General features: G+C 37.7%; 1 protein-coding gene across 2 annotated transcripts in view; it reads right to left on the bottom strand.

Annotated features, from left to right (window-relative positions):
• Positions 1 to 6,312: 6,312 nt before the first annotated feature.
• ca10a (carbonic anhydrase Xa) overlaps positions 6,313 to 27,925 on the bottom strand; it is a 216,304-nt gene continuing 194,691 nt past the window's right edge. For both annotated transcript variants that reach the window (XM_055175822.2, XM_055175823.2), the window contains 5 exons: positions 16,195 to 16,290; positions 12,019 to 12,091; positions 10,103 to 10,257; positions 9,715 to 9,889; positions 6,313 to 7,051 (listed from right to left, as the gene is read on the bottom strand). In XM_055175822.2, coding sequence (XP_055031797.1) covers positions 7,029 to 7,051; positions 9,715 to 9,889; positions 10,103 to 10,257; positions 12,019 to 12,091; positions 16,195 to 16,290 — 522 coding nt within the window. In that variant the 3' untranslated portion in view covers positions 6,313 to 7,028. The remainder of the gene's footprint in view (positions 7,052 to 9,714; positions 9,890 to 10,102; positions 10,258 to 12,018; positions 12,092 to 16,194; positions 16,291 to 27,925) is intronic.

Here is a 27,925-nt window from a genome sequence, read left to right as displayed (position 1 = left end):
ACTATGCCTCCAACCACGCAGGTTTGCGAATGTCCACTGAAACAAAAGTTTTGGGAAACATCCGAATTATTGAACTATGCTGACAAAACTTGTGACCATAGTTGGCTAACGATGCATTTGTGAAACACACACTAGGACATGTTATTTAAAGCAAATGCTAGGGGCTACTCACACCAAAAGTGCTTTAAACGCTTGGAAACGCAAGGAATGACGCGGCTTTTTATATTGCTAGGCAACCACAGAGTCAGCTGTCTTGTCAATCAAATATTGAAGCGTGAGCGCTATTTTGCTGTTAACTGTCATATTAGCAGAAACGCTTGCTCTGACCTTGTTTGAGGATGAGAGGTGCACAAACACGCAGGAGTGAGCGGGTGGAGTCCGGTTCTTTAAAGCAACTGTAAACTTCCCTCACCACAACATAAAGCCCGCCTCTCCCCTCATTCGATTGGACAATGGAAAGACGCGAATGACGTCAGGCGCTTCTCCGCTCTCAGTGCTCCCTCAAAAGTGCGTGCTGCGGCTGGCGGCAAAACAGCGCGCAAACGCTCCCTGCCTATAGACTATCATTCAAAAAAGGCGCCTGCAACTGCCATAAACACTTTTGGTGTAATTAGCCCCAAGTGTATGTTGTTCCACCTATGGCAGCAACAAACCATATCTCCCTTGACTTTCATCAGGTTCCCTTGTCCAACATTTTAGCATGCATTCTTCTGATTTGATCTGTATGTTACCAATAAGCATTACGGATCTACTGGGCAGTAGATGTCTATGTTTGTGAGCTAGAATAATGGGCTTTCATTTCTCTAGAGAGGCACCAGATGAAAATGACCAGGATCAGCACATCTGGCAGGGCTGCGGCATTCCCTCTGTTTAATATGCGCAGGAATCCGCATGGATTGGGTGTAAAAACTGAAATGAATAATTGATGCGGCGTGGTGCCACAAAGCACTTTCTTTCAGCTAATTGGATTTAAAGAGAGTGAGGGATGAAATATTATCATTCAGCCCGTGTGCGCCGAAACGGTCGGTGAGGTAGAATAATAGCACCCTCCCTCCACCCTGCTCATTAATCTAACTGCCAACTTGTTAGAGACAGCAGCATTTGATGTTTTAAAGCCTGGCATGGTAAGGCCATTTTGGGATAAATGCCGAACTGTGATAACTGACCTCCTTTACATTATGTTGCATCTAATTTGCTCAAGCTTATGACTAACGCTTTATTTGCGTCACACTCAAAAAGGAATCGAGGCTTCTCTTAAGACTCAGTCTTCTGAATAGGAAGGATAACAAAGCTCTCAGATGTAATGCCTGGGAATTAACTTTAAGAAAATCAGCCTGGAGTCGACTCTGCCCACTACATCTCTGAATAGATGCAGTTTGTGTTGAGTGCTTTGGCTGAAGCGGTGCAGTCTGGGTAAAATAATGAGACGTACAAAGAGAGGGATGTAAGTGGGCGGAGAGAAATGGGGAGCCATGAGAGCTTCGGGAGAAAGCCAAAGTGAATGGGGAAAAGCAGCATCTAGATGTAGAGGAGATAAACAGGAGAACATATATTCTGAGTTGTGTTGGGCTGTAAAATAAAGGAAAATCCCAGTAGACAGGAGAGAAAGATTTGCAGCCGTGCTCTCGTGAAAAATTTCTTCAACATACTGGCAGGCAAGAGCGGTCCATCTGTTGACTCATAAAAGAAGTGTTAAAATAAAGAGAGTATGAATAATACCGTACATCAGTTATTACTGTAGTTATAACCACACATGCTGTGTCTCATTCCACTCCATACTACTTGACTGAATGTGAGCACAAATCAGGGTGCAGGCAAAAGTCTTAATGTACTAAACATTAAAATGCTGATGACTCAATTACCCGTGTGGCACGATTATAATGTTGCGCATTAAAAACGTAGCTGATGTTTAGATTATAACATGCCATTATGCATCTTGTTGTAGGCGTTAAAGAGTACAGTGTCATTTTTTATTAAGCAAAACAGTTAAAGTACATACATTATGACATTCAGGCATTAAATAATATGATAAAAAATATATAATTGCAAAACAGACATAAAAAACAGATACATAATGGGTGGGGGCTTTTAATATTCGTATATATCTCCAAATACGATTATTATTATTTTGCAGGGTTTTTTCTCTTTCATGCACATTGCAAATAAGAGATCTTTACAAAATCAGTTACAAAATGAGACTTTGTCTTCATACATTTTAGACACATGCTTTTGTTCACAGACAACTTAAGAAAATTAAGAACCATGAACACATCTCTGACTCTCACTGATTTTGTGGTGCATTCTGGGAGTTTTTAACTGGATGATCCCAAAGGCTTCCAGGCCAGTGCTGATTACAGAACTACAAGGAGCGGTCTGATACACGCTCACATACAGTTTCACAATAAACTTTAAATCTGAGACTTGTTTTTACCATGAGTTCAGATTCATTTTTGTATATTTTTGTTGTGAAACCCGTTTAGTAAGGAGAAGGTCTGTTTTTGTGAGATAATACAGCTAAATAAAGTACATTAAGTGAAAGAACACAGCTGAAGCTGAATCTTGACCTTTGTAAAGCATGATTTAATAAGACAGAAAAAGCGGAGAATATAACATTAGAGAAAACCTCCACGCAGCTGTTGAGGGCCACACTTTTCAAGCCTGTCCTCATTCTGTATATTTCACAATGTGATTTTCAGGGCACCTTTGTTGTGTGTTTACTGTAAAGGCCAATTCACACTGTTCCAACAACAAAACAACACCAACAAACCCCAAAAAACGTTGATCCAACACCCTGCCAACAGGGGTTTCACATTGACCCAACAGACTCCAACTGTCAGAATCCTGCCGGATCCTGTTGGTATTTAGATCTAGTTTAGCATGGCAGGGTTCTGACAGTACATATGTTCTATGTGGGAAATGTGTGGTTGTAGTATTGGTTTATTCCGACCACGCATTTCCCGGGTCTCGTCACTTTTTCCCCGATCCCTTACTTGTAATTATTTCCAGCTGTATGTAATTTACTTTCTCCCTATTTAAGAGTCCTTGTGTTTGTTGTCCAGTGCGTTCGTCTTGTCTCATGCCCTGTCGATTCCTGTAAGTTTTGTATATATCCAAGTCTAGATCTGTTTTGTGTTTGAAGAAGTTTATTGTGAGTTTTGTTAAAGTTTAGTGTAGTGTTGTTTCCCTTGTCTTCTTTTGCCCCCTCGTGGGTTTTGTTTTTCTGTTTTCCCCAGTTTTTATAATAAATTCCTTTGTTGTTATCGTCCGCATCTGGGTTCGTGTTTTGTGTTCCCCAAATCCTGACACCAACAGACACGTCAGTTGGCGTTTGTTGGATCAGTGTGAATTGGCCTTATTATGCTGTTTGAGTGTGTCTTTGTTGATCCAAAGCTGTTTTTACTGGATTACAGAGTGAAGCTAAACAGTAACCGAGAGAGAGAGAGAAAGAGAAAGAGAGAGAGAGAGAGAGAAAGAGAAAGAGAAAGAAAGAGAGAGAGAGAGAGAGAGAGAGAGGCTGTTTACACTTGGTATTAACATGTGTTTTCGTCGATCGGATCACAAGTGGACAACGTTAATGCCAGGTGTAAACAGTGTTCAAAACGTTTTGAGCTCGTCCACTTTTGACCACTTTCAACCACATCCAGAGGTAGTCGAAACCACTTTCGATCGGATCGCTTTGGAGTTGCGGAACGCACATGTGATTGAATGTGTTCGAACAGCCACACGCGACCGCCTTCTCTGCGCCCATTTATCTAATCTGAGGTATTAAACACAAGTTTTACGTCTTTTTTGACTTCTGGCGTGAACATACGGTGAACAGCGCTATTTTTATCCTTTCATTGATAAAACTAAAGCGGCTGATATCCGTAGTTTCGTTTTGAAAGTGTGTGAAAGTTGCGCGATCCTATTTCATCAATTGCGCTGAAAATTCAGAGAAAGCTCTTACATACACACGCAAAAAACACTGCGCAGCATGTTTACTTGCTAAACAAGCAGTGGATTCTGACATAATATTAGTTTGCGTCCATATAAACTCATAATTACTCCCGCTCACGTTAGAATGACAGTGGCGAGACTCGCCCACCGTCTCACAGACCACCCCCTCACAGTATTCAGCACAGAAGCGGTCGAAAGTGGACAAAAGAGACCGATTTAAATGCCAGGTGTAAACGTAATGAGTCTCTCTCGTCCACTTGTGATCCGATCGATGAAAACACATCTTAATACCAGGTGTAAACAGCCCTTAAATGATTTTGCATTGTGATGTTATTTCGATGACAGTAATGCATCTGTGTGTATTCTTTTAAGAAGTTTTTTTTATATTTTAGCAATAGATTCTTAATACAGCAAGTTTTTAAATTACAACCAAAAGTAACTGCAATACAGTGATTGTGAATGAAATATGTAAATAATAAAAATAAAAAGAGTACAATAAATAGTAACATGATTCATACAATTTTGAAATTAAATAGCCATGTATATTTTCATCATTGTAATAGGAATTTGGCTTCAATTGTTTTTTTTTAAATAATGCCACACTGCTAGGTTTTACAGTGTTTCCTTAATGCAATATATAATGGGTTATAATTTTTTGGGTGAAATATTACCTGGAGATGTTTTGTGATAAGCTTTAAACTACACTCTTAAAAATGTCAGGATATTTTCAACTCAGTGTTGGGACAAATCCAGCCGTTGGGTTAAATTAACCCAGAAAATGTTTATATTTGACCCAACAATAGGTTAAAACAACCAAGCATAGGTTAAATCAGTGTTTCCCAATCCTGGTCCTCGAGGCCCCCCTCCCAGAAAGTCCCAGATGTCTCCCCATTCAACACACCTGATTCAACTGATCAGCTTGTTAGGGAGGCATGTTTACCATTTTGGAAGGAGGCTGATAAGTTAAATCAGGTTTCTAAACAAGGAGACATCCAAAAATCTCCGGGAGGCGGGCCGCGAATACCAGGACTGGGAAGCACTGGGTTAAATCACACCTCAACGGGTTGGGTTTGTCCCTTTTTGACCCAACGCTTGATTGAAGAGCACCACGACTGTCATGATTTTGCCAAGTGGTTGATGTCCTCAGAGCAACATTAAGTTGACCCTGCAACAACATTTTAATCAACCAATCAGATCTTAGAAATTCAGTTTGTTACAAGTTTAAGCTTACAACCAGGATTAGCTGCTTCTAGGCCATATTTTTGTACTTATCATTTCCCTCTGATTTTAAGGTTCAGTTATGGTTAAGGGTTAGGATTTCGGATGAGTTTAGGTTTTATTTTAAAAAATGTTGTCCTTGGGTCAACACAATATGTTGAGGACATCTCTCACTTGGCAAAATCAGGTCGAGCAAATAACCACTGTTAAAACAAGACACAGGAATGGATGATAATAAATGCAATAACTGTGTCTTTGAAAATAGCAATTAACAAAAAAAGGTGTTATAATTGGTTGTACCTCTATGTCTTGAAATTGCTGTCTGACCGAATCACTGACCCTTTGAGTATCTGGACATCTGCTTCTCCACAGACTCTTTAAACAAACGTCCTGCATCATTTCACACAGCAGGTGCTGCGCTTAAATTCCCAGAGATCCAGAGACCTTTTCATTGCCTTTTTAATGTAATGTAATTAATATCCTCTGAACATCTGAGCACCACGCTTCCGGTTTCCTGATATTTATAGGCTTTGGCAGGAACGGGTATCACGGAGAGAAAAGTGAGTCTGTTCCAGTGAGATACACTGTATCACAGGTGCTTGGAGGCCTGGGGTGATTATTTGTCAGAAGTGAAACACTGGGAGTATTTATCTATCAAAAGGTTCAATTCTGCCTCTTCTACTGCGGGCTTGATAGAAAAATGGTCGCAATAACCATCAGCTATAGCTGTTGAAACTTTCTGCCTCCCCTTATCTTTTTATTAGCCATCTGTAAGGTACGAAGATAAAATATCAGAATCCCAAGCCGTGTTTTTTCCTCACACCGGGGTTGAAACAACAGGCATGCTTCATTGATTGAGATATAATTAAAACAAAAGGTGGGGGTTCAATTCTGCCTCCATCTGCTTAAGGCAAGTAAGTCCACAGCAAATCAACACAGGAGAAAGCTGAGACGGTTCCTCAGTTAGATTCTGCCTCATTAAACTCTGCTGTTCAGAATAATCATTTTTGCGCTCAGACCAATTAAATGTGTTTCAGACCAAATAAAACAAAATAAAAAATCGTAAGATATCAACACCAAAACATATTCCGTAAAAAAAAACCACTCGGCTGACATAGCATCCCAAAGCGAAGACATATTCAAAAATATTTACACATATTAACTTTCCAAACACATTTATTGGGCCGATAACATTAATCAAACACAGTGTATGACCATTGTAAACAATAAAACAAACAAAAAAAGGCATCAGCTCTGCTCCGGAAATTCAAAGTGCGCCAAGCGTAAAATATTGAACTTTTTTCATTTATTTTCCCTCTTATATTTTTTATGATATTTGTATCTTTACATATTCATTTTCAGCATGAATAATTATATTTACAAGGCCAAGACACTCATTTTACAGACAGTATCACCTCACATTCTTCTCTAGGATGATGTCGGCTGCCCCCACGAAATAAAGATGCAGTGATGATTTCGAGGATGTCCTGTTTTGGTTGGGTGTTTCAATGTCCCGTCCCTTTGTACCAGATTTGTCGTCCATATGTACAAAGGCTAAAAACTTCCAGTTCCGTTTGTGAAGAGGCTATGAAATAAATGTTTCTTTTTAGTGTTTTTCTTCCCAAAAAAGGTATCAAAACATTTGAGTAGTTGTTATACTTGTATGTCACTAGTTTTGATTGGATGTATGAAATTGGATCTCTTTGCCAACAGTGCAAAGTCTCTCCTGGGGTTACTTTATTCTTTACAACGTCATGACTTTTTCTGGCAGGATATATGTCAGTCTTGACTCTGAACTGTCCCATCAGCATTTCCTTTTTTGCGTCACTCATTTGCTTGTTTTTAGTGTTCTTGGACTCATCCACATCCTGGCTTTATTTCAGCAGCCACTCGTTCACTGGAAATGGGGAAATGAAATGTTTGTGTTATTTTATATGGTACATATTTGGTGTACAAGCCCCTAACACACTTCTTAACCGCCCTGTGCCGACCAAAGCGTTTAAATGTGGCTAAAAACGCCAGGTCGCCTTCTAAAAATGGCAATTCCTTCTCATAAACTCCTCCAAATGCCGGGTTCTTAAAGATGCACATTTCATTGTGCAGTTTCCCAGACCTTAATTTTCTCATGCACTTAAAGTATAATCACCCCAAGCAAAAATTTAACATTCAATTAGCCTGCAGACATCTCACTGTGCTGGTTTAACAAAAGAGTACATCTTCTCGGTTAAAACGCCTTACCTCAGATGTCAAACCAATGTTAATTAAATGCATATTTTTTTTCCTCACCCTATAGATATTTATATCTTTAACAGGTTTAGTGTAGTCTCGGGAACCATGGCCACTAATTCATAACAATGGCAAACAGGTTAAAATCTCTCTTTTAGAGTCCACTTATTGCTTTAAGAATTTTCGAATCTGAAGTGTTTTAGCAAAGTATGTCATCAGACATTCAGCCAACGGTCAGTGGCTGTTATTGTGGTGACATGTCCAAGCCCCTAGACACGATGCGACACAAAGCAAAACATGAATGGTTGCTTTACGTGGCAGTCATATGGCCACATGGGCGGTCCTTGGCTGCCACAGTTCCCAGACCTTCAGTATGCATTTACAAATTAACTAAACAATCCTAACCTATTCAAATAATGCTAATAATATTAATAAATGCATATTGTTGGATTCCATCCATTTGAAACAGTGTTTAATTTATGAATGATTAAATTCACTGTCACTTTATGTGTAGGCTAATGTAAAATAAAGATTGTGAAAAAACAAGCTCTATTTTTAAGTATGAACTGGTGTGGCAATTATTTTTTTTCTGAATAGACCCCTGCTGGTACTGCCTTTACATTTGATGAAACACAGCAAAGGTCACAAATCTGAAAAGTGAACAGAATGAAAAACATGTGACTTCTTTTCAGTTAATTTCTTTAACAAAATCACTCCCTGTACCTGCAGAGCACGGTGTTAATAATACCAAGGTCATGGGGTCGATTCACAAGGACCACATGAACTGATCAAGTTTATACACTAAATTTGAATAAAAGCATCAATAGGGCTTGCATAGACTAGTCAAGTGTTTCAACCACTAGTCAGGGAATCCACTACTTATTAAGTAGCTGTCTCTGCCACCAATATCCAAGTAAAATAATTTGTTACTTGGTCGGTGACACTGTCATAAGGCAAAGATCAAGCCTGCATTGCTCTCATGTTGATGCGCTTGTAAAGCACCAGATGAGCTTGACTTAAAGGGACACTCCACTTTTTTTGAAAATATTCTAATTTTCTAGCTACCCTAGAGTTAAAAATTTGATTTTTACTGTTTTGGAATCCATTCAGCTGATCTCCGGGTCTGGCGCTACCACTTTTAGCATAGCTTAGCACAATCCATTGAATCTGATTAGACCATTAGCATCATGCTAAAAAATAACCAAAGAGAGTCGATATTTTCCTATTTAAACTTGACTCTTCTGTAGTTACATCGTGTACTAAGACCTGCAGAAAATTAAAAGTTGCGATTTTTAAGGCTGATATGACTAGGAACTATACTCTCATTCTGGCGTAATAATCAAGGACTTTGCTGCCGTAACATGGCTGCAGCAGGTGCAATGATATTACGCAGCGCTTGAAAGTAATCCCCTTGTTAACTTTCAATAGCAGGGGACTATTTTCGGGCACTGCGTAATATCATTGCGCCTCCTGCAGATATGGTCCTTGATTTCTACGCCAGAATGAGAGTATAGTTCCTAGCCATATCTGCCTAGAAAATCACTACTTTTAATTTTTTTGTCAGTCTTAGTACACAATGTAACTACAGAAGAGCCAAGTCCCAAATAGAAAAAACATCGAAACTCTAAGGTCATTTTTGAGCGTGATGCTAATGGTCTAATCGGATTCAATGGATTGTGCTAAGCTATGCTAAAAGTGCCAAAGATCAGCTGAATGGATTCCAAAAACGTAATAATCAAATGTTTGACTTTAGGGGAGCTGGAAAATAAGCATATTTTTTTAAAAAGTAAAGTTTCCCTTTAAGTCTTTTATAATCTACTAAGAACAGGTTGAATTAAGATCCAACCTGGCCTTGTTATTACTGCTGAACACCTTTTATAAACAAGGAGGCTAATGTTTTATGTTAACTGTTAAAGTTAGTGATAGTAAAATGCATGCACTTATTGTTCCCCGATAAAGGCACGGATGTTAAGATTACAATGTTGTGTGTCCATTTATTTACTTTGTGTTTATAGATAAAGTGACTATTCTTGATGCTTAACAATTCACATAAGATATGTAAAATAAGCCACAAGTATATTGAAGAAGAAACTGACTATGTAGTCGTGCAACCTCTACTGCCAAATGCATTAATGTGAATTTAAAGCTGTAATGAGCATTCCACAATAACATCATTTCATCTATTCTTTGAAACCACTGTAATAAGTTACTCCTTTCTGCCTGGGGATCTGTGCTGTCTTTGAAAATTACGACATGGCTGCAGAAACAGACTTTAAGTTTAATAACTCTCTGTAATTCAAGAAGACTGAGCATGTGACAAAAACCAAGCCTGACCTCGATACTGCAGCTTCTGTGCCCGGTTGTTGGGGCAGTCCTTGCCCTGCATGCTGAAGTTAATGTTGGTGCGGATACAGCGGTTGTTTAGTGGCTGCACCGGACGAACGTTGTCGCTCATGCTGAGGAATATCTGCGACGGCTGGTTCTGACTTAGCAATCGCATGGAGTGCATCTGGCAAAATAACACAAGAGCAAAGATTTCATGCTGGCTCTCCGGCAGATCGGGCAATTATCTCACAGTCAGTCCAATCCTAACAGACTCGCATTAAAATCTGTCTAAGGAGCCAGATAGGTCCGAAACCTATTAATTATGTTAGACCCACCTCCAGATCCACCTCAAGATTATTTTGGAAATGTTTAAAAGTGTGTAGTCCAGCGTCTATACCTGCATCTTTGTGACGTATATCGGCTTGTTCATCAAAATCCACGTTGCGGTCTCATAACAGGGTGGGATTGTCATAGATCCTTCGTAAGTGATAAAACTCGCCGTCTCTGGATAGACCTCCTCGATGTTTAGCCCTGCCAGAAGATATGCATCATCTACACAAAACAAAGAAAAACAAAATGTTATAGGCATTCAGTTATTTTTGATCTTGAAAGCCAATATTTATAAATCCCCAAGTAATCACAATAAATCCCTAACCCAACTGCATGTGCTTTCCTGGCACGTCTTGAAAAAATAAAATGATAAGTTTTATATGAATACATCCAAGCAGTACAGCAAATTATAGAGAGAGAAAAAACCTCTATAGATTATTTTACAAATTTGCATTTTCGCTCGCAAACACTCCAACCTTTCAGTTCTCTTCACGCTTCGTCTTTGATTTGTCGAACGGCCGGTGACAGCTCGTCTTATTTTGACTTCACAATAGTGGGCATGCATTAGATAATGCGCTGCTGAATTTATGAGGAGCAGGACATATTGAACTCACCTTCCGCTGACAACAGACAAGTAATGGGTTCCGACTCACGTCAGCTAGAGGAAATAGTTCATTATTCTGCCTCTATCCCATTGATTACCACTCTATCTGGGGCTGTGAAAAATCCCCGCATGTTTACAATTCCACCGGCATCATCGCACAGAACTTTGACAACTTTGGTGGCATAAATAATTCCTTTTGGCTGGGAAGGAGGGGGATAGGTTTGAAAAATACATGCGCTAGCACCACAACAGGCGAAACGAGGGTTGCTAGTGTGTTTCCAGAGATTCAACTGGGAATAGAGCTGGAGGCCGGGGAGACACAGAGGGGCGTTTTGATAGATGTTAAAGCCTACGCTTCTCTGCCCTCTTCGGCAGGGCGGTCGAGTTTTCCCTGAGCTCCACCATGCACCGGTCCGGACTGGTAGATATGCACTAGCCACCAGGGATTAGGACATTTGATCTAATCATCCACACTCCTATTAATTCAATTATGAAGGCCTTTTTTCAAGAATCACTTTAGTGTTTAATATGGCATGCAAGATTTCCACTACATTGTATTTCAAGTGTAGGCCATGAAATATTCCCAAACTGAGTTTAAAGGGGTGGTTCAATGGTATTTTATGCATTCTGACTTATTAATACAGTTATAGAGTTGTTTCCTCATGCTAAACGTAGCAAAGTGTCAAAAAAGCAGTTGGGTGTGTTACAGAGTATTTCTGTGCCGAATGCACTGGGGTTCTTACAAGTTTCGGAAAGTTTTTTTCGATTACGGGTCCAGCTGATGTTTCAGGGGTTTCTATACGCATCCCTTATTTTTATGGGCACTTCCCCCAGAAAACCCCGCCCAAAGAAAGAAGAAGTGTGTTTTTGGATGTATGGAGAAGAAAGCCAGCCTTATGGAAACAATGGATATAGTTTATTATCCGGGGTAGCAGCGGAGTTTTGCATGTTTGTTTAATGCTGGATTTTGTTGAAAAGTCCCAACCGGGTCATGAGTTGCATGCGGTAAGTAAGACTTCTGTCTTATGTTGGAAATAGGCACGAATATGTAGTGAATCACAAGTTAAACAGTGTTGTATAGTGGCACCTTTTAAAAAAAAACACTGGCGGGGAAAGAGTTAAATAACAACAACAGTAATCTTAGGCAATTGACTAAAGCCAATCAGGCAATGATTTGCATAGCACTGTGAATACAGGAAGGGATACAGGAAGTAAAGCAAACATTGGATTCAGGCATCCCTTGACGCCTTCCTGTCTTGGAATGCAGCCTTTGAAAGCAGCATAGCTTTCAGACGTAGCCAAAAAATAAAGTAATTCATTTACACAGTGTGTTAGAGATAACAATTAATGTGGTCAAGATGTCAGGATGCTTTACTTACTCTTATATGTTATTCTTGTGATGGTGTCTCTGTTCAACATTCGATTCAGAAATGAATTTGACGTCTCAGATATCTGAAATGGATCAGATGGAAAAAGCAAAGTGAGAAGAAGAGTGATAGATAGAAGAGAAACAGAGGTGTAGATGTGGGAAGAGAGTTGAGGAAACAGATTAGTAGTGACAACTTTATTTTTTTCAGAAAGACAACATGATTGAGGGAGAAACAATATCTCTTGAGAAGTGTATTACTCGTATTTTTGAGCTTTTGAGTATGTGTGTGCGTCTGTTTAGCATCTTCTTGAGCTTAAATTGTTTAAAATCACTTGAATGATTGACATTTGCAAGGCTGAGAAGCAGAGACAAATTATAAACTTTCTATATAATTAGATTTTTTAATGATTTGTATTTTAGCGATTATCATTAAATCGATTATTATATGCATGATTTTTCTGCTTTCCCACAAAATATTTTGTGTCTCTTGTGACTGGGTGGACCACCCTGGCATTTAAAGCCTTGCATCTGGTTCAGACAAAAAGTACTACGAATGATGTCAAATCACATTTTATTTTTATTATATATGTGGGTTGTTTTTCCCCTGCTCCATTCCAGGTGCTGGAATGCCGTTCTGGTCTGTTCCGCCCCAATTTAACCACTGCTGATAGCTGGGAATATCATGGAATTTTAAAAGGATTATTCCAGACATTAAAAGTTAGGGAATTTTTTTTGTCCAAGTCATGGAATGTTATAGAAATTGTTTGTTGCTTTAGTTTTAGTTTGCATTTATCGAAATGTAGTCCTCCGGATAAGTTGTTACGTAAGGAATGCCGTTTCCGGGTCCAAGCCTCCACAGATTTCAAGTGAGACTATAATCTAAACAGCTGTCATTTCACGCATTCAATTTTTTTATAAACTCACAGTTTACACTAAATCATCAGGTTCACGGCATCTCAAACAAACAGTAGGTGATGAAAAATCATCTTTTAGTCAGTGATAATCATGGAATTTGACAGTTGGCTCACACCTGTGATAGAAATGAACATTGAATGCATCGCAAGTCGCTTTTTATTAAGCATCTCCAAATGTAAAAGCTGTCTATGAGTGAGTCCATTCTATAAAAGGATGCGTGTACATCCAACTCTTATGCTGCATGCACTAAACAATGTGAAAAGACTGTCATGCTATTGAAAATGTATTTAAGTTACTAGCACGGCTTTAGGTAGTTAATACTCAACAATGAATTAAATGACCCGACATTCATAACACCGGAAGGTAACAAAGTTTTTCCAAAGTTGAGACTGCTTTTAGCAACCATTAGTAAGACACCATTGACAGAGCCAACACGGACAAGTTATCGTTCTTTAATTTGATTCCACTTTGGTTGATAATTTGAAACACTTTCAATTTCAGATAATAAAAGAAACGTGCCTTGCGACTACAACACAATCGATTTCTCTTTGACCTCTTCCTTGAGAGAATGCTGAAAGTCTCGGTCACATATTTTGGAGACTTTCTTCGATATAACCGGAGGCTGCCGTGAGCCATTATCTCTTCCAAGAAATAATTATGGTCGACTGCACAGCGTGTTAAAAGAAATGTGGCTATGAAAAAGATTAGCTCTTGCTATCTCTCACAATCAATGTTTTTGCCTTACCAAAAACACTTTTGCTTCTGTAGCAATTTATCCCTACATGTTGCTGTTTATACAACAAGCAAAATGTCTGGTTCACCCTGTGCCTCCTCCATTTTGTGGCATGATGATGCACATTTTGGCATCCCTTGCATTCAAACTATTAGACTAGGATGGGAACCCTTCTTGGGGATGTGACGCCACAACAGGGAACACAGCATGTGAAAAATGGGCTTTGGGAATGAGTCATGTCTGGGTTGAAGAAAAATATGAGGGAAAACACAATGCTCCTGTTCTCGGTCTTATTACTGATAGGGGAGGGCAGCCTGTGACAGATGTGACCACAGTGAATATCACCAAACGCAGGTCTTGTATTGTAGAGTGAGCCAATGAGAAATGATCCCGGACAACAATATAAAGACAGCCCACTTGGGACAAATCCCTCAAAAGCAGTCTTACAACACATTTATTATTTACTACTTCACATTTATTTCTCCTTTTGCTGTAAAAATCCTTATAAAAAGTTAACATTGTAAACGCTTTTTAGGACAAAACACTGTAGTTGCCTCAGTACTAATATAATAAAATAGTTGTGAATTGAATTAAAGGGACACTTTACCGATTTGCATTAAGCTTTGTATCGTCATGTTTTTGAATGGTCGTGCATCATTCCTTCAGTTTCCCCTGAGACGGGAGAAATAGAGATTTCAGTGTTGCACTTTCTTTTTTCAATGATGTAAAAATTGTCATTTTGCGTCATTGAAAGAAGGAACTGCTGTATATTTGTGGAGGGTGAAAGACTACAGACACTCATTCCTCATTTTTCCAAGGTGGGGGCTATGGGTAGGACCCTCTCACACTACAGACCTATTACAGATAAGTGGGTGGAACTTAGAAAAATATACGAACACAGACATAAAAACGTTTAGCCGCCATCTTTATGCTAAGCTAAGCTAACAGACGTTGTGCAGCGAGCCAGACTTCATGTCACAATCTCACAAACTAGTAGTGGCTGTACTCTCACTGTGTGCTTTCTGCTATAACATTTCTGCATCAGATCAGGATGTGGACATTTGTTTGGTGAATGGTCCCAGGCAAGAGAGGTACTTTTATCGTGTTTGGGTGTGTTTATTTCACAGATGTGTTTCGGCTTACGAGCACAAGCGCTGAGCCAGCGTGTCTGTGGAGTATACATATTGTGCGTTGGACGCATTTGTGTGCATGATGCGGCATTTTCTTCTTTGGGAATATACATGTTTGGCCAAGCACTCTCAAAAATATATCAGAAACTGAATGAAGCTTGCTCCTACTCAAGCTTCATACCATATATGGACAGCGGCGTCCTGGATACATATTTTAGAATCCTAAACCGGAAGCGACAGTCAAAGCCTGCACGGATAAACGGACGTCTGACTATAAAGTGAGTGTTTCTATTTTCTTTCTTATACAAACGTGGCATTTATGTACACAATAGCATATCTGAGCTGTGTTTCATTTAATGGGAGTGGCTTGCAGAGCTGTGCATTGTGGTGCATTGTGGGAGTTGTAGTTTTCCATACAAATGTGCCCTAAAGTCACGTTCTGTCTTTTTTTCGGTCAAATAAGGCACAGAGTTCTAAATTTATGTTACATTTCGAATACAAATATGACCCACTTTTAATTAAGATTAATGTTTCTACCGATGAAATGTCCCTTTAAGCAATCAATGCCTTCAAAATGACCTTTACTACAGTATGTCCTAAAAGAAAGATAAAAAACATAAATGACTATAAGGTTTTACAGTACATTCTTTCTTTTTGTTAATACTTTAAGATATTTATGAAATAAGTTTAGATTTTTATTTTCAAAATTTGTTAATTTGTTAGTTTGGTTGGGAGTGAAATATGTGTTCCTCTCATACTATTTGTAGGAGAATGCATAAACTCGAACTAATATTAATATATATTTTTTTAAATCACACAGTGCTGGAAAACTTTAAGCCCTGCAGTTTTGGTTCCACAAAGAACCTTTCGTCAAAGGGCTTTTGGGCAAGAGAGAGGTTCTGAGGATAATCAAGAATGATTGAGCGAGTGCATGAACTAGGCACGTTCCATATGGACGGTCAGCAGAGGTGACTGAATTAGACTCACATTCGGGGCAAAGTTGAGTGCACCTGTCACTGACACTGAATGGGTTAATTAGCTTAGCTTGAACTCCTGTCCTGAGGGAAAAATAAGGTAATGGGCCTATAACTGCTCTCCAGACGTCTCTCTTCACAGGCATTTAACAATGTAGGGGAAGTTCTTTTCTAACCATGTCCTTTTAGAGCGACAGAAGGTTTGCCAACAATCTGGTAATTGCATGGCTAATTGTGTAAAGTATTTATTTATTTATTGAACGTACTGAGAATCAAATTGAGTGTTATTTGTATTCCCCACAAAAATGAAATACATATTAATGTCATGTCAATCAGTGTCCACCTTCCTGTGCAATGCAAATTGCGCAATCTTAAAATTATTATTGTCATGTCACTTTTGTATGTTTGCATTAATAGGCTTATACAGTACTCACCTTCATAAATATAGACACTATCACCAATCCATTTGGACTCTTAGCAGCTTCTGTGTAGTTTGTGTATAGTTCGTGGTTGTAGTGTATAAGCTGCACCTGTGTGATTGAAATAGACAAAATAGACATTATTATCCTTTTGTGATTTAGATTTTGTTCAGTGTTTAGTAAAGAAATCATGAGAAATGCTGGGTTGTTTTTAACCCAACGTTGGGAATAAATACACACCGCTGGGTTAAAAAATACCCAAAGTTGGGATGTTTCAACACAATTGTGTTTTTTTAAAGGGGACATTCCATGAAAATCTGACTTTTTCCATGTTTAAGTGCTATAATCGGGTCCCCAGTGCTTCTACCAACCCAGAAAACATGAAAAATAGCAACCCTGTAACTTTGTTTTGGTAAGGCTCTCTCTGCAAGCATTTAAGGGGATCTTATTATAATTATACCACCCCTTCATCTGTGCTATCCAACCATGACGCGCCCTCACGAGTGAGAGCAACAGAGAGAAAGAATGACTGATAGCACAACGCGTTTGTATTCCTACAAAAACAAACAGTAGCCTACAATCTTATAACTTGTAGTTTTATTGGTCTTTCCAAAGGTTGAAGATGAGGATTAACGTTTCCTTAGTGCAAGAGAGAGAGAGTAAAGCCCTTTTCACACAGTAATTCCGGAAAATACACGTAAAACGTGTCTGGGTATTTTGCGGGATTAGTTTGATTTTGGTTTGTTCACACAGACAGTCTTTTTCCGGAATCTGTGTGAGCGTTCAGACACATCCCGGATAATTCCCGTATAGACACGTGAGGGTGTGACGTATAATGTACGAGTATTTGACGAGCTCCCTGATTTCTGCTTTGATACAGTTTTCAGACATTTCTCATCGTGATTGTTTATATGCATTTAAAACCCGCATTTTGAGGAGCTGAACGATATTATCTTGTTGGCATGACGTGCGGGTATTTTCGTTAATTATAGCTCAAATGAGCACGTGACGCGATATTCTTTTATGCTGCTGAATGATCTCCGTTTCAACACAGTAAGTAATAAGCTAACTTACATGATATCTGCTTCAGTCCAGTTTGCTGCTATTTCTCGTCGTGAATGTTGTAAATCCCTCATTTTAAAGAGTTGAACCAACTTGCCATGACACGCGCGTCCTCACTACGGCACGTGCGTCATTGTTTATGCATCTCATGTATCATTTCCTGATAAGTGCTTCAATCTAGTTTGCAACATTTCTCGTGGTGAATGTTTATATGCACGTTATCTCTCGTTGTAAGGAGCTGAACCATAACTTGCGTTGTGATGATGACGCGCGCGTCCTCACTTCGACACGCCCTTTATGGCATTGTTGCGGCTTCTGTTCACACAGAGGGTTACCCGTGTATCTGACTAGGTCCTCTTTCCGGCAACGATCCCAGAAGATTAACGGAACGAGTTTTTGTTCACACAGACCCTTGTCTGGCAATTTTACGGGTATTTTCTGGGACCAGAGGTCTGTGTGAATGAGGTTTAAGTGAGAGGGAGCGAGTGAGCGAACGAACGAGAGAGAGAGAGAGAGAGAGAGAGAGCAACGCAACGTTCACTTTCATCAATACAAGTATGTTGTTTAATATGTTTCTCTGAAGTTTATATGAATGAACACGAGGATTAATGCACTGCACGAGACAGAGTGAGAGAACAACGCGTATTCACTATCATACACAATAAGCATAAATATGTTGTTTAATGTTTCTCTCAAGTTTCAAATGAATACGAGGAGTCACAAGATAGAGAGTGAAAGACTGACAGAAACGCGAATGTGTTCAATCATACACAATAAGCATAAACATGTCATTTGATCTGTTTCTCTAAAATTTAAGCATTAAACGTGTTGTTTTATTACAGATCATTTAAATGTGCTCGTGTGGTTTGGTCAAAAAGTAAACTTCTGGGTGTTTGTGGAAGTGTATTTTATTGTAACATGCTGAAAATCATTGTGCCTGTTTAATACACTGGCAACATGAGACCTAAAAGTCTTTATACTTATTCCACAATGTTCCCCATTTGCTGATAAACATGTATTTAGTGTGCATAAAACAGATGATTGACTTTTTAAACTTGTTCAAATATATAATGCTGAACATCGCTTACTAACTTCTTTTGTGAGAGAACCTCCCTCTTGATGCTCTGTCTTGTCTGTGCCGCCCACCTGAGCAGCTCATTTGAATTTAAAGGGATACACACAAAAACGGTGCATTTTTGCTCAGACCCATAAAGTACCTATTTTAACATGCCACAATAAATTACCTATACGGTATTTTGAGCTAAAACTTCTCTGGGGACACCAAAGATTTATTTGACAAATTAAAAAAGTCTCCTTTAACCCACGGTTGTTAAAAAACAACCCAGTATTGGTCCGATTCTTAAAGGCATAGTCTACTCATTTTCAATATTAAAATATGTTATTACCTTAACTAAGAATTGTTGATACATCCCTCTATCATCTGTGTGCGTGCACGTAAGCGCTGGAGCATGCTGCGACGCTTCGATAGCATTTAGCTTAGCCCTATTCATTCAATGCTACCATTTAGAGATAAAGTTAGAAGTGACCAAACACATCAACGTTTTTCCTATTTAAGACGAGTAGTTATACGAGCAAGTTTGGTGGTACAAAATAAAACGTAGCGCTTTTCTAAGCAGATTTAAAAGAGGAACTATGTTTTATGGCGTAAAAGCACTTTTGGGAGTACTTCGACTCGCCTGAAAAGTCCGCTCCCCTTCTCACTCTCATAATGGGAGAGGGAGGGTGTTACTGCGCCGAGTCGAAGTACTCCCAAAAGTGCTATTACGCCATAAAACATAGTTCCTCTTTTAAATCCACTTAGAAAAGCGCTACATTTTATTTTGTACCACCAAACTTGCTCGTATAACTACTTGTCTTAAATAGGAAAAATGTTGATGTGTTTGGTCACTTCTTACTTTATCTCTAAATGGTACCATTGATTGAATGGGGCTAAGCTAAATGCTATCGAAGCATCGCAGCGCGCTCCAGCGCTTACGTGCACGCACACAGATGATAGAGGGATGTATCAACAATTCTTAGTTAAGGTAATAACATATTTTAATATTGAAAATGAGTAGACTATTCCTTTAACCCTATTAAACCGATATGTTGTTGCCGACGCTGTATTCCTTTTACCATAACTCTTCAACAATTTGCACTCCTAAATGAAGACAAATTGCACTTTTTGACAATATATGGGTTATTTCAGTAATTACAGAGAGCAGAAGGGGATTTGAACAGTGATGGAGAGGGTTAGGTTAGAGAGCAACATATTTGAGTTGAATGGATTGAAAACGCCCAGAGAGTTCAGAAAAAAGCCTCCTAAATGAAAAATGTATTTTGTACTACAGAATATTTCTAAAGTCTAAAGTGTTAGATTCCTTTGTTCTTAATATTATTATTATTTATTTCTTAATAAAAAAGGTTAATTTACTTCTGTTTTTTAAATGTTTGCCTATTTAAACTCTATTTACAAACACAGTAATGACCAATTTACCATTATCACTGTAATGTATTGAAAACCATTTTTTTTTTAAGTACCTTGCACTTGATGATAAAGCATTGTGTTAGAATTTGAGTCAAAGAAATAGCTGCCGTTTGAAGGGTTAAAGGCATACATGCACTAATAAAATGTAACAACTAAGTACACTGTTGGATAAATGCGTCTGCCAAACCGAAATGTGATTTGCTTAACATCAGAACCCTTTACAGAAAGTGTCAGCTTCAATACAGCTTCAACAATGACTCTCTTGGCTCTTTTTCCACAAAAGTCGAGTTAATTTATGTTGATTCATTTTCAGCTATGCAGCCGTGGTGATATTAAATCCATGCTTGTGAAATTTATGGAATATGAAAAGCTCAATTAGAAATAATTACTCATTGATAATAATTTGGTTGGTAATTACCAAAAATCCTGCTTTCATCCAAAACAAATACGGAAAGCCAACGCGTTGGTTCGAATGAGTTGGTCTTTTGCCGAGCTGAGAGTCAGTTTGGATAACAGCCGAAGTTTTAGTCATTACATACTGTATGGCTGCGAATCACAATCACAGGTAAACAGGTGCTTCTGCCTTTGTTTGAACATGTCTGTCAAATTTAAATTTGAATTCATTGTGAGGCAGAGGTAATCTTTCTTCTGTGAACCGTCTGAGTCTCTATGAAAGAGTTTTAAATTGCAGGAGGTTTAGATGGGTGGGAAGGTCTGTCCATGAGCACTACTAGTGTGTAGACAGAAGCGTGGAAACTCCTTGATTACTTTGAGCTGAGAACATTTCTTGTAAAAAAAAAACGATTAAAAATGCATTCAATGTATGATTAGTTTTCTTATCCAAATACTGCATAGTGTTAACAAGTTTTAGTCAAAAATCAAAGTTCTTTACCAATCCCCACAGAGTCGGCTGTGTTTTTGTTAAGGAAAAATTAAATGCCTGATTATGAAATATTCAAAAGCAGTCATTACAGATCGTGTATAAAGTTAATCAAATGTGGAGAAATGCGCTTACAATGCAAATGTTAATTTGATTGCATATTTTTATGAAGCTAATGTTTTCCACAAACTTTCTAACCAGCAATATTTAAGAAATTAACCTCCTAGATAAATCAAGGTCCGAGTGCAGATATATTTTTGAGAGCAATATAAGAAGTACTCAACAAATTGGTGCTAAATAGTGGTTCACTGGTGCGTAATCATTGGGGAACCACTTTAAGTGCAATACAGCACCAATATAGCACCTGTGTAGATGAGCAACCATATGTGTTGAGTCGTATAGTTTTACATGGGTGCTATAGCACAAGCTTATAAATCAAACAAAATGATTTTAATCTAAAATAGCAAAAAGTTTTTGGTGAGGGTTAGATTTAAGGGATTGGGTTTTCTCAACCGTGACCCCGACAAATTTCCAAGGGGGCCTCAAGGTGACTCAAAAGTATCACATTTCTTATTGTCTAGCTATTTTTATATTTTTTTGGTAGAATTTGGCAGTGTGGGGGGGGTGGCTTTAAAGGGGCAGTGAATAAAAAAATTTTAACTTGATAATTTGTTATAAAAGAGGTCATCATACTAAAAATGAACATCCTGCAAGCTTGAGAACTGAAAACATCCTCTTTACTGAAATCTAACAGTTTTTGGCACCAAGCCATTAAAACAGTCGATTCAGGAATGTGCTGAAATATGACGTCAGAGTAGAGTATTTAAACACCTCCTCCATACAACGACCACTTTTGTAGCCCCGCCCACAGCTTTGCGTGACATACATGTGGGCCAGGGGCAAAGCAAACCATGCGGTGTCTTAACAATCAGTAAACATGTCTCTAAAGATTGCCAAATGTAACCAAAATGAGTTTTAAATACATTTTTCCTGAGAGACTTTTATTTTGACATGATGATCTGTTATGAGTACCCATGGAAACGGAGTGTTGTAGAAGAACCATCTGGGAAGAACACAAACGCTGGATAACCTTAACTCGGAGGATCGAACAATAACATTAGGAATGCGTGGTTAAAGTTTGTTTTTAAAGAAGTTCCAGCTCGCGTGGGAAGTGTTTGTTTACTTTGTGTACCACGGATTCATTTGTAAAGAAGCCAAGTCGATGCTGGATTTGCAGAGAGACTGTAAAGCACCACTAATATTGGATCTGACAAAAATGACACAGCAGCATACACAGTAAGTAAAACATTTTACTTTATTAAAGCTACTAGGTTCCACTATTGCCTTGTTAGAAGAGATCGCTTAATATGTCCTGTTGTAACATCAGTGTCAAAACACGCGTCTAACTGTTTTAATTTACTAAGAACATTAAACGATTAATAAAAGTGCAACACTTAACAATACGACTGTAATATAACGATAGAAATATACAAAGTTAGTGATAAGGAAAGACTTATCAGCCGCAATTTAGATTCTGATGCCCGCTTACAGTGTTGTATATGGTAATTTAGTCACGTTGAGTTTGAAGTTTTGTTTATACTTTACTATACGTATTGTCATTTATGTGTATCATCTTTAGCACCCAGAATCGTTTGTGGCTCAAACATATATGTGTACGGCTGCTATTTTTACACATTAATGTTTTTAAAACATTTCCCCACATGTAATGACGGGGAATGAAGCTGTCCAATCATAGCAGTGGGTGTTTACGTCCAGGTCTTCAATGCGGCCCGCCCCTTCAAACTCCAGAGAGCCACTAATCCATGTTACAAAATAGCTTTATTAGACTTATTGCTTTTGATGTTTTTGAATGTAAAAACCATGCGAACATCATAAGTAGACATCAGACAACAGTATAAAACAATAAAATCGACAGGTTCATTGCCCCTTTAAGTATTTTTCTGGGGAACTTGAAGTAAAAAAGGTTGAGAGCCACTGAGCTAGGGGACAGAATATACAGCTTGTACAGTATAAAAGTCATTACGTCTGTGGGATGTTACCATAAAAATGGAAATGTGTGGAAAGTGTGTGTGTGGACCAAAAATGACCCCACAAGGTCAAAAAATTACTGCCATGACATTTGGTCCCCACACCATATGGATTAACATGTACAAACACCTGTATTTCCTAAATCCCTTACCCAAACTCTAAAACATTATTGTTTTTACAAATAAAGACATTGTAAATGTCCTTAAAGGTTTATGCATTCATCTATCTTCTCAAAGAGATACAGCTAAGATGCTTATCTTACTAGATCCATTGGTTCTGTGTTATTTGTCGACAGAGGGAAGGTGTTGAACAGCAGCAGGAAATGTTCAGCAGAATGCGCGCACATACCCAGACAGATCTGTTAGACTGAGGAGAGGTGTCTCTGCTATGATAGGAGACAGCCTGTGCCTCTGGTGGGCTCCCTGACAAGCTCTTTATTGTGTGATAGCTGGCTTAGGCCTACGATGGGCGAAATATGAAGACAGCAAGTCGATAGCAGAAAGAAAGGTGGACGGCGCTAACTGGACAAATGAAAAGCAGTCGCCTGGAACCGCCATCCAATAGGAGATGAATCAGAGCGTGCGCTCATAAAGCAAATAAACTGAAAGCCCGGGAGTACAAAGAGCCATCTGATTTGATTATGTTTGAGTTAAGCTACCGCAAGACGGAGTATGTAGACTGTTTAACTTGCTGGGCGAGAGGATGGGAACACAAGGCATAACTTCAGGGGAAAGGGCCAAATGGCTCTTACCTAAGTGTTACACAATTTAATTAAAGAGAGGGGCTTTTGATTTTAGCGATGTGGTGATTTTTTAGTCTAGCAGTGTAACATAAACCAAGAAGAAATTTGTTCCTGTGAAAGTTTTATGGGTTTTGTCGTACTTTTTGGCGCAGCACTTTGCTATATTTAGCGCTTGTGAAAATGGGATTTTAATGGCCAAATTTACTCGGGCAGCTGAGAAGTGAACAGTGACAGTAATGTGTTATTTTCCTACCATTGATAATTGGAAATTAATGAAAGGGTGAGGGAGGAGTTGCAAAACTAAAGTGTGTAGGCTCGTAGACAATTCAACAAATCATTGGATGTAGTGTCATCCGTTTAATGTTTACGTATTAGATCGTCCTGATTATTCATTTGTGAACTTTTTCTAAAAGTCTGGGAAAATAAATGCATTGAAATTATTTTCAGATGCAAATCAATATCATATTCTATCTCAACAGCTTTGAACATTAAATGATCACATATATATCTCATAATGATGCAATAATTTCATAGGAGTCTAAAAAGCTGCTATAAATGGATCGATAGGTAGATGGATGGATATTTTTTAGTGCATTTTGATACACAAACTACTTAAAATACAGTATCAGGCAATATTATCCACAGAACATGGCTCAGACTGAATATCGAACACATTAACTCAACCAGCATGATTATTGACTTTATTGAGCAGTACTGAAGCATGCAAAATGGAATGGGCAACATAAAATTTACAAATATCAAATCACCATGGACAGATTTTTAGTTGTTTGTCCATGCTTTCAAGATAAACTAAAGTGTATTAAAGAGCTGAGTGAAACCTCTGCAGGTTTTTAAAGCTGCACTACAGAAGGACTTTGATACTTACAAATGATAATGCATTTTAAAAATTGGTTTAATTCGGGTCTGATTTGGCATTAAATTTTAGGTTTAAATTTATTTATGTGTACTAAACTACTGCAGAGGCAGATATGGATCTTGTTGAGACAGCATCGTTTTTTTTCTTACTATCAGTATCTATCGATGAAACCATCCAGCTGTGTTGCAGAGGCATACATCACAGCAGGGATATTCGGCGGATAGTGTTTACCATTCAATAATGTGGTCAATGATAGATTATTCCAGATAAAATACAAAGTTGTTTATCAATATCACTAATTATTGCAAATCATTGAGGTAAATTCTCCTTTTTGTGTGCATTTGTGCATCCCCCTTTTTTATAATATAGATTTTTTAAATATATTTAATATATGCATTTAAATAGAATAGTCTACAATCGTCCTTCATTATTGCAGTAACAGCAACTTGCAATTACAACTTAACCACAGGTGGCGACAGCGAGTCCAAAGTTTCATAATTTCGCTTTTAACTCTATCCCTGCCAACCCTTTTTTTTTAAGTTGCCCGTCAGCATTTTTGCCGATATTCACAAAAGTTTCACAAATTGCCTTCCAGGAATATTTTCGTCTAAAAATATATAAACATACAAATATATCAAATGAAAGACTAGACCCTCTGCTTTGAAACAAACAATAAACAAACAAAACGGGATAAAACATTAAAATATTTTTTAGCAAAACGCTGAAATAATTGCATTTTTGTGAATGATTTTTGTTAGAGATCCGATTTAGAACAATTATCAAAACATACACTCTAAAATGGCTGGGTTATTTTTGACCCATAATGGGTAAATATTGGACAGAACACATGCTTGGGTTAAAAATGACCCAATGTTGGGTTGTTGTTATGCGACCATGGGGTATAATAACCCAGCAGTTGGGTTAAAATAACCCAGCATAGGGTCCATTTTTAACCCAGCACGTGTTCTGTCCAAAATGTACCAATTATGGGTAAAAAATAACCTAGCCATTTTTAGAGTGTATACAGAGTTTAAAATTAGTAAATATTTTTTATTATTTTCAAAAAATCATTTTTCAAAAACTCATCAGGGACATTTTTAATGAATATGTTTTTCTTAATTGACGAGATAACTCGTCAATGACGAGATAACTCGTCAATGACGACGAAGGGGTTAAAGAAGTTTATAAGAATGCATATTTGGCGCATAGTGTTTACCATTCAATAATGTGGTCAATGATAGATTCTTCCAGATAAAATTCAAAGTTGTTTATCAATATTACTAATTATTGCATATCACTGAGGTCAATTCTCCCTGTATTTGTATGTATTTATGCATCCCCATTTTATTTATTTATTTATAATAGATTATTTAAATATTTAATATATATATATTTAAATAGAATAGTTTACGATGGTCATTCATTATTGCAGTAACAGCAACTTGCAATTGCAATTTAACCACAGGTGTTGACAACGAGTTCAAAGTTTTATAATGTCGCTTTTAACTCATTCCCCGCCAGCCTTTTTTTGTAAAGTTGCCCGCCAGCATTTTTGGCGATTATCAATAAACAATAAACAAACAAAACTGGAAAAAAACATTAAAATCTTTTTTTTTTGCAAAAAAGCCTTAATAATTGCATTTTTTGTGAAGTAATTTGTTTAAGATCAGATTCAGAACGATTATCAAAACATACACAGAGTTTAAAGGTAGTAAATAGTTTTTGCTTCAGTTTTTTTTATAAATTTGGTAATCGCCATCTAATGGATAATCACGGTATTACAGTTTAACATAAAAACTCACCAGGGACACGTTTTTTTTTCATGCAAATGTTTTCTCTTAATTGACAAGATAACTCGAGATAACTTGTCAATGGCGGGGAAGGAGTTAAACAAGTTTATAAGAATGCATAATACATCACAGCAGAGATATTGGGCGCATAGTGTTTATCATTCAACACTGATTCATTAAATTTAATCAAATTTTTTAAGGTAAGTGGTTGCAATCAATTTATTTAAGCTACATTTAAACAAAAAACATTAGTACCGTAAAATAGAATATAAAACTTTTGTTTAAATGTAGCTTAAATAAATTGATTGCAACCACTTACCTTAAAAAATTGATTAAATTCAATGAATCATTTTTTTCAGTGAATAAAGTAGTCAATGACAGATTTTTCCTGAAAAAAGTTGTTTACCAATATCACTAATTATTGCATATCATTGCTGTAAATCTTCCCTGTATTTGTGCATCACCCTTTCTATTTATTTTATAGATTATTTAAATAATATATATTTAAATGTGTTGTTTGTGTCAATTTTAGCGGCATCTAGTACTGAGATTCTGAATTTCAACCAGCAGCTCACCCCTCAATTTCAAAATGCATATGGTAGCCGCCAAAGGACAAACATATCATCATCTAAGACAACGTAGGGACGAAATGCATCTGTGGAATGGTTTGTCCACTGTAGAAACATGGCGGCGACTTCCATGTAAGAGGACCCCCGATGTATGGAGATAAAAGCAGCTCATTCTAAGATAACAAAACAATACAATTCATTATGCAAGGTCTTATACACCACTGATAATATAGTTATGTATATTATATTGCATTTCTGTCAAGAGATCCTACCTAAAGTTACCCATTGCATCTTTAAAATCTCTATTTAAATGGAATATTTTACAATGGTCATTCTTTATTGTACTCACAGCAACTAGCAATTTTTCAACCACAGGTGGCGACAGTGAGTCCAAAGTTTCATACAGTAATGCAGCTTTTAAGAGAAGTTTCTAAGAAACAGCCTGCATATTTTAGCATTCATTTCATCAGTGGTGTTTCATTTTCAGTTTGTGAATGAGTCTGCCCTCATGGATCAGGGTGAATGAAGAATGCATTAAGTGAAAGGTGTTGCAGTGCATCTACAGCGAGGCAACTTTCCCGTGGGTGCCATGAGCATCAGTCAAACGTAATCTTCAGAAGAAAGAGGTGAAGATGTGTTGAATGTTACAGAGACAGACATCCAAATAAAGCTTAAAAGCTTGGTTGCTTTTAAATGCAAAACAGCCAGCGGTTGGGAGATATTGCGAATGTGTTTGTCGTTTTAAGTTTTAATATTCTTTCTCTCTGTTCTCATTTCAAGGACAGCCACAGTCTCAGCCCATTTGATTTAATTTACATTCGCAGCCATTTGCAGAGCTTCGCAAGCGTGTACAGAACATGGTCTCTCAAACGCATTACAACTTAAAACACTGATTTTAAATGCGTTTGGTTCCAGACCCCTATGTCACCATTATAAAAAGCTGGATTTCTTCAAAGTTTAAGAACTGTGGAGTCAGGTCTATACTTTAGACAAATCTTTAGTACTGCTCTATGTTGCTTTATGTTTAACCAAGATAGGATGATTATGGTCTTAATGTCTCTGTTTGCTTTTAGTATGAATACATAAGGATATCTATAGTGATATCCAAAACATTGGCATTAGTCAAATTTAGAAAATATATACATTCAAAAATCACTTCTGCCCATACAGATCCATGACTTTTAAATCATATCATGAAAAAAAATATCATGACTTTTTCCATGTTTCAATGCTATAATTGTGTCCCTGGTGCTTCTATCAACCTAGAAAATGTGAAAAAGATCAACCCA

This window comes from Misgurnus anguillicaudatus, chromosome 4 (genome assembly GCF_027580225.2).
Source record: "Misgurnus anguillicaudatus chromosome 4, ASM2758022v2, whole genome shotgun sequence".
Lineage (NCBI taxonomy): Eukaryota > Metazoa > Chordata > Actinopteri > Cypriniformes > Cobitidae > Misgurnus > Misgurnus anguillicaudatus.
Note: the sequence above shows the minus strand (reverse complement) of the source record. Positions and strands in the feature narration are given on the sequence as shown.